At 50.3% G+C, this 8,067-nt stretch overlaps 1 protein-coding gene across 1 annotated transcript in view; it reads left to right on the forward strand.

Annotated features, from left to right (window-relative positions):
- The window catches only part of MEP1A (meprin A subunit alpha), a gene marked incomplete at its 5' end in the record, with an annotated part of 10,568 nt that extends 3,535 nt beyond the window's left edge, over positions 1 to 7,033 (forward strand). Inside the window, 4 exons of the mRNA XM_015415579.1 lie at positions 615 to 830; positions 2,053 to 2,520; positions 4,186 to 4,353; positions 7,005 to 7,033. Coding sequence (XP_015271065.1) covers positions 615 to 830; positions 2,053 to 2,520; positions 4,186 to 4,353; positions 7,005 to 7,033 — 881 coding nt within the window. The remainder of the gene's footprint in view (positions 1 to 614; positions 831 to 2,052; positions 2,521 to 4,185; positions 4,354 to 7,004) is intronic.
- Positions 7,034 to 8,067: the final 1,034 nt, after the last annotated feature.

Consider the following 8,067-nt stretch of genomic DNA (forward strand, 5'->3'; position numbering starts at 1 on the left):
TTCTGGCCTCCTGCTTGAGTTGCTACAGCAATCCAATAGGCCACCTTGACGCCTCATTTTCTCCTACGATGTCGTGCACACACTGATGTCACGTTTAGTGTTTTGCCCTTCTTCAGCCCCACAGATTTTTGTCTTAAAAATCTTCAGCCCATCTCTGCGAACCTGAGAAGTTTTCCTGGATCATTGTAGCGTTGCCAGCCTCCAGGGGGTGGCTGGAGATCTCCTGGGATCACCACTGATCTCCAGGTGACAGAGATCAATTCACCTGGAGAAAATGGCTGCTTTGGAAGGTGGACTCTGGGTCACTAGATCCCATCGAGGTCCCTCCCCAAACCCCGCCCTCCTCAGGCCCCACCCCCCAAATCTCAGGTATTTCCCAACCCAAAGCCAGCAACCCTATTTCATTGTCACTGTTAAACTGCTCTCCATAGTTATCATTTGTAACTTTAAAAGATTGCTTGGGCTTCTCTTATTTGTGCCGCTTTGGAGAAGCGTGGGCAATGAAATTTCGTGTCGTAGCGATACTTGTTTAGCACACCTGACTCCTGCGTTGCTGTCTTAACGTCTGTAAGAGATCCAGACTGTTGCGCCACCTTCCTGCGTTTCCTTTGTAGGTAGGGGATATTTCATGCACCTGAACACCACGGAAGGAAGCCCGGGACAATCAGCTGTTTTGGAGTCCCGCTTCCTCTACCCGAAAAGAGCGGCAAAGTGCCTGCAGTTCTTTTACAAGTTTGATGGAAGTCAGCAAGATAAACTCATCATCTGGATTAAAAAAGACGACGGGACCGGAAACGTTAGGAAAATGGTGAAGCTGCAAACATTTTACGGTGAGCCTTAGAACCTGGTGTGCGCATCACTGGGAACACTGGATGTCTAACTTTGCACGGGGTTGGAAAACGCCACTATCCTTCTGCTACAACATCGTTTACAACTGGATTTTCCTGTATGGCTCATGTGCGGATGTAGCCTTTGACCCTGAGATTCATCCTGAGTTGTTTCAGAGGGTAGCCGTGTTGGTCTGCGGTAAAAAACCTAAATTCAAGTTCAGCAGCAACTTCAAGATCAACTGGATTTTCGGGGTATAATAATAATGAATAATAATAATCTTTCAATTTATTGATCGCTCAATCCTTGCAGAGCTGCCGGCTCTGAGCGATTTACAGTTACTCATGTGTAGACACGGGGCTAACAATGATGGGGGTAAGGGAGGACAACATATATCATTTTTAATCACACACACTTCGCAGTCGACAGGGAGCTTGGTCAGCTATAAGCATCAGACGTGTCCCGGCAGCGTTCTTTAGTCGGCGTTGCTTGATGTCGTCAGCATTTTTTCGGTCGCAGCACACCACTGCCACCATCTGGCCGGAATGGCCCAATGCAGGCTTTTCTTTGAAGCTGTGTAGATCTCTCTCCGCTTTTGAGCTTATGCGCGGACCTTCCGTTTGTCTGCTAATACTTTCCCACCGGGGGGTTAAGTGTGCCCACCCTCTCTAAGGAGTGGTACCCATTTTATTTACTCGCCGAAGCTTTCGAACCGCTGGGTGGACGGCGAGCTGGGGACACGGCTGGTAGCTCACACCAGTGCGGGTATGAGCTTGCAAAAGTCAAATCTCCCTTTGTCAGGCTATTCTGAGGTTATGGAGGGAGATATGAACCGGGCAGGAGGATGTACTATGGCCCCTTTTAGTTTGAATCAGTGTTACCTCTAAGCTGAGTTAATGTGAGCCAGCTCACAGGTTTTTTAGCCTCCGGCTCACACATTTTTTTGCTTTAGCTCAGGAAGGGATGGCTCTGGAGCAAATTAATTTATGCAGTAGCCAAATCACTGGCTCACAACTCTAATGCCAGCAGCTCACAAAGTAGAATTTTTGCTCACAAGACTCCACAGCTTAGAGAGAGCATTGCTCTCAAGTACGTGTGCACGGGATTGCAACCATAGCCTGAGTATCTCCCAGGGCTGCTCCAGTGAAGCCAAATAAAGACCTGTAAGCGCCCCTGAAGCTATTCATGATCTTTGTCATTAAAATTTTCACTCTCCTTTCACAGCTGATGAAGAACAGCACTGGAAGTTAGCGACCATTCCCTTCAACAGCCAGACCAAGTTCCGCTACGCCTTCCACGGCATCAGAGAAGACCCCGGCAACTCTACCGGCGGGATCAACATCGACGACGTCAGTCTGACCGAGACCCAGTGCCCCACGGGGGTCTGGCAGATCACAAACTTCACTGCCCTTTCAGGCAGCACCTCCCAAGGCGACTATATTTCCAGCCCGTTGTTCTACAACTCAGAAGGTTACTGTTTTGTGCTGAGACTATACCCCCACGGTGTGGCCAGCTCCAGTGGAAACTACTTGGGTATCCATTTTGCTCTGTGCAGCAGCCAGAACGACGGGGCTCTCGAGTGGCCGGCAGGGAACAGGCAAGTGACGTTCACCGTCGTGGATCAAGATCCCGATCTCACCCAAAGGATGTCAGCAAGCAGGGTCTTTACTACAGATCCTGACCAACTAAGCAGTAAGTTGAAGGACTGTTGTGCAGGCACTGAAAATATATTTGGATTTTCTTTGTAGGATCCTAGGGTTCCCTAGGGCTGTCAACTCTAGGTTGGGGAACTCTTGGAGCCTGTGGGTGGAGCCTGTGGAGGGGTTGGGCTTGCCATTCCCCCACGGGGGCAGGATTTTCCCTGCTCTTAGGGCCCCCAGTCCACCAGCCCGGATCCAGCCGGTGGGGGAACCCTACCCCCAAAGTGTTGCATTTGAGCTAACACGCCCGGTACCCAGAGGTGACGTCATCGTGCCGGGCACGTTGCAGGAGGACACTCTATCGTTCGAGGAAAAACTCTATGGTTTCTCCTCGATTGATGGAGGCTTTGCCCACAACATGCCTGGCATGATGACAAAGAGTGATTAACACTTGGAATTCACTGCTGCAGGAGGTGGCGGCGGCGACAAGCATGGACGGCTTCAAAAGGGAATTAGATCAGCATATGGAGCAGAGGCCCATCAGTGGCTATTAGCCACAAGGTATAGATAGGGACTCTGGGGCAAGTGATGCTCTGTCTTCTTGGTGCTTGCGGGGTCAACAGTGGGAGGGCTTCTAATGTCCTGGCCCCACTGGTGGACCTCCTGATGGCACTGGTATTTCTGGCCACTGTGTGATACAGAGTGTTGGACTGGATGGGCCTTTGGCCTGATCCAACATTGGCATCTCTTATGTTCTTATGTTCTTATGACGTCACTTCTGGGTGACGTCGTTGCACTGGGCATGTTGGCCCGAACGTAGCACTTTGGGGGTGGGGTTCCCCCCACTGGCTGGATCTCCTGCACAAGAAGACCTCCTGCACAAGAAAAAGGAGGCCCCGCTGGCAGCCAGGTAAGACCTGGCAACCCTAGGAGGGGTGGGACCTCAGTGGGGTGAAATGCCATAGAGCAGAGGTGTCGAACTCATTTGTTACGAGTGCCGGATCTGACATAAACGTCGCTTTGTCGGGCCGGGGCATGTGAGCCATAAAACGTAATGCCAGGTGCCAGAGATATGAACTGTATAAAGGACAACAGCTGGTAAGATCTGAGTTGGTGTACTTTCAGTGCAAGGCCCCATGGGGCTGGGAGGGGGGGGATGCAAAGGAAAATCCATATGGGCAGACTGGGGAGCCAGTGGCGCAGCACTGGGCAGGCGCTCCCACGCTGCTTGACTTCCACAGACAAGGTTGTGCTGCCATTGCTGAAGCCACAATTGGAGTGGCTCCCCCACTCCCCCGCTCAGTCTCCTGTCCCATCCCTTGCATTAGTTGCTCGCGGGCCGCACAGAAGCCTTGGATGGGCCTTATATTTGACACCCCTGCCAGAGAGCCTACCCTGGTTTGCTGTGTGGAATGTAAACTAGGATTGTTGTGGAATTCTGGGACTGGGTGACAGATTGCAGATTGCAGAGAGTATCACGACCGGACCAAGAGTTCTCCCAAATGAGAGTCCTCACACTTAAACCACTACACCCAACTGCCTTCATGAGTTCATGTCTGTGTGTGCAGATATGGACTGATATTGCATCCCATCCAAAATCTGTGCAGCATCATTTAAACCTTAAATCCCCGTGCAAACACTGTTTTTTAACCGCCAAAGGACTCAATTCTTGCATTAATCTACTTCAACTTCTTTCTTTTTCCTTTTTGTATCGCAGATGGGCAACTTCTTTGGAATAAACCCTCCATTACAGGATCTTTAGACCCTTTATATGATCGCCACGTCGGCCCCTTTTACGGCTGGAACAGCGTCCTGCACCGCAGAGAACTGCTGCGGAGGAGTTTCCTCAAAGACGACTCTCTGATCGTCTTTGCGACCTTCGAAGGTAGAGTGCCCTGCTCTTACTGGAAAACACAGTGCTGAGGTTGTCAAGGAAGGCCTAGAATCATCGGCAGTCTCAGCTACAGGGCAAGCGGGGGGGCCACACAGGGCTCCCGTCCTCAGGGGCCCAGGCTCCAACAGCTGTACAGCCTGTCCATCCATCACTGTCATCGCTTCTGGAGGCGTCATTCAGGCAGCAGCTGGAAATCAGCAGTACAGTGGTAGTGGGGGTGGGGAAGGGGAGAAATGGCCAGATTGCTACCTTACCAGTGGTTCCGCACCCCTGTCCTTGACTTTTGCCCAGGGTTCCGGGATCACTAAAACTGCCCCAGCCTAGAACATCAGATTGGTTGCAGAATGGGACTAGTAGTTTTCTGTGAGAGAGTCTGTGGCCCCGGTCACACGGGCCATATAACACGGGGGGGGGGCGTGGCTGTAAAAAAGCAAAATAAAGTGTGGTAGCCCGATCACCCCCCCCCGAGTCTTTGCGCTTAGGCTGTTAGCTGGCGATCACACGGCGATGCTGGAGCGTGGCAAGCGGTTCGCGTTTGTGCGCATGCGCAGTTCCGCGGAGCAGCACTGCTTTCAGTTACGCGTTTGTGCGCACGTGCTTACGAAAAACATCCAGTTTGCGATGGGACGTGGACGGGCGCTGTATGCCACGGGATACTAGCGCTCCCGCGATCAGACACCCGCCCCTGTCCCGCGTTTTCTGGATACTAGTGCACTTTCCAAGGTACTTTTTTACTGCGCATCTTCGGCGGGACACCATGGGTTGGCCATGGGTGCGCTACGCTTCCCAGATGTTGCAGTGTGATCACGCCCCAAAAATCCGCCTGACACTCGTGCCTTTAGCGCGGCAAATCCTCCGTGTGGCCGGGGCCTGTATTTCTTTTACCCACTTTCCCCACACTAGATATTTATGGAACTTCCTCCCCTGCCTCATTCTGCTGTGGTTCTAAATACTTCTTTTCTGTATATTTCCAACACCCCAAGTGAAAAAGTGAGAAACTCAGCCCCAACTCTCCTCAATAATCTCCTGCCCTGAATCCTGCTTCCCCTTCTCAACTGTGTGTATGTGAGTGTGTGCTAAGAAAAAAGCACTTTGCGCATGCTTATAGGCATGTGTGTCTTTATTACTGCTACTCAGGGCTATTTTTGGGCAGGAACGCACAGGAACGGAGTTCTGGCTGGTTCCCAAGTTGGCCACACCCAGCAGGAACTCATTAGCATAATAGGCCACACCCAACAGCAGAAACTCATTAGGATTGGCTACATTAGGGGTGTGTGGCCTAACATGCAAAGGAGTTCCTGCAACAAGAAAAGCCCTGGGTTTTGACAACAAACAAGGTAAACAGAATAACAAGCAAAAGGTGGGTGTGGCTGGATAACCACACTACACTTCTGGTAACATGGGAATGCGGCCTAATATGCTAATAAGCGGTGCAGTCAGGGGTGTGGCCTAATATGCCAATGAGTTTTTACTGCTGGGTGTGGCCTATTATGCGAATGAGTTCCTGCTGGACTTTTTCTACAAAAAAAGCCCTGCTGCTGCTCATCTACTGTGGCTGAAGCCTGCCATTCAGAACCAATTCTGGGGCTTACCATCTATGTGCCCAGGTTCAGGTGGGGGAGTCACGTTGGTCCGAAGCAGCAGAACAGAGTTCGAGTCCGGCGGCACCTTGAAGACCAACCAAGTTTTATTCATGGTATAAGCTTTCGTGTGCAGGCACCCTTCTTCAGTTGGTCTTAAAGGTACCACTGGAGTCAGGCTTTGTTCCTCTGTGTGCCTGATGTTGCAGTCCTGTACGGATTTAGTCCACTCTAAGCCCACTTGAAATTAAGTAAAGTTTGCGTCCACATGGTGCGCTGGGGTAAGTTTGGAAAATATTTGATATCCATTCTAGACAAACTGTTTATGGAGTGGAGGCTGTAGTCCAGCTCTTGTCCTATGGAACAGCCAGTGGATCTGGAAAGGGGTGCACATTCCCATCGGCATCAAAAGATCTCTTTGGGAGCATGGTAGGGAAGATGCTGCCAATGCACGTCCAGAAAGACCCACATGGCCGTGTACAGCTAATGTGGAGGGCAGCTTCCCTGTGCAGGTTGCTTCTTAAAGAGCTGGGGTGAAGTTCTGAGGATCAGCTGACCGGCGATCCTTGGTTTGATTTCTTTTAGGCCTAGAACAGGCAGCACGCTCTCCTGGCTTGTGAAGATAAGCAGGGCTTTTTTTGTAGAAAAAGCCCAGCTGGAACTCATTAGCATAATAGGCCACACCCAACAGCAGAAATTCATTAGACCTCTGACAGCACAGCTCATTAGCATATTAGGCCACACACCCCATGTTTGCAGAAGTGTGGTCATCCAGACACACCCAACTTTTGCTTGTTATTCTGTTTACCTTGTTTGTTGTCCAAACCCAGGGCTTTTTTGTAGCAGGACCTCCTTTGCATGTTAGGCCACACACCTCTAATGTAGCCAGTCCTAATGAGTTTCTGTTGTTGGGTGTGGCCTGTTATGCTAATGAGTTCCTGCTGGGCGTGGCCAACTCGGGAGCCAGCCAGAACTCCGTTCCTGTGCGTTCCTGCCCAAAAATAGCCCTGAAGATAAGAATGATGACCTGCTATTTCCCTTTTCTTTTTCTTGCATTTCTAGTTGTTGAAGATCCAGGGAGCGTTTTATAGTTCGACTTCACATGTGTACAGAGTTCTTCAGAAGGAAGTTTGCATCTCTACGGCTTCTTGACGGTTTAAAAGTTGCTTTCCAGCACAACTATCTTCATGGATTCATTGCTTGTTCATCTTGTGTCTTTTCTTAAAAAGCGGGGGGGGGGATCAGAACGCTTTGATTTAGGTGCTGGTTTTCTGGTGTTCAAAGCTGCATTTCAGTCCAGCTGTGCCTTATGCTAGGGTTGTCTGTAGCAAAAATTCAGATTTTGCATGAAGAGAACACAAATTCTGTGCCAACGAAATCTCAGTTGCATGAACTGAATAAATTGTGACAATTAAGCAGTTCATGTACGTCTGGTTCATGTGTATAACTTTACGTTCTTTGAAGACCTCGGTTGGAGTCCACCCACTCCCAGTTATGGATGAACTTGGCCTTGCGGAGAAGGAGTTGGGAAGAGCAGAGGCAGACTGCAGAATAACTGGGAGCTAATGGAAAATAGAAATAGGCTGCAGTCAGATGTGCCTTTAGGTCCGACTTAGCGGCGAATGCCTGACAGATCTAAAGTGCATGATCAGATAGCAACATCTGGGAAAGGTCCCGCAGTTGTCGGCAACCCGTGCTGCCGTGCCACGGAATCGGAGTTAAAAGACACCGGGGAAAGTCCGGTCCTAACACTTGCCGATGGGCCATGTATGGATTTTCCCTAGTCTGATCACTCAAACGCACTCTCAGGACTCGGAGCCATTTCCCCCCACTTAGCGATATGCATATAACCGCATAATCGGTCCATGGAGAACTCTATGGAGAACTTCACAGAGAACTCTTTGCGTGGGGGCTCGATTCCTCGTTTATGAGCATATGCACAAAAAGGCAACCTCCCCCACATGCCTGAACATGCCATCTGATCGCACAGTGACAGGCTGTGCCTACAGCAAAACAAATTATACTGGGATGTGTGATCGAGCAACTCTGTGCCAAATACTAATGGATGGAATAGGAGTGCTTCCCGACCGCGTCAAATGGCATGTCTGACCGCAGCAATAGAGAG

This window comes from Gekko japonicus, unplaced genomic scaffold (genome assembly GCF_001447785.1).
Source record: "Gekko japonicus isolate JY-2015 unplaced genomic scaffold, Gekko_japonicus_V1.1 scaffold2177, whole genome shotgun sequence".
Taxonomy (NCBI): domain Eukaryota; kingdom Metazoa; phylum Chordata; class Lepidosauria; order Squamata; family Gekkonidae; genus Gekko; species Gekko japonicus.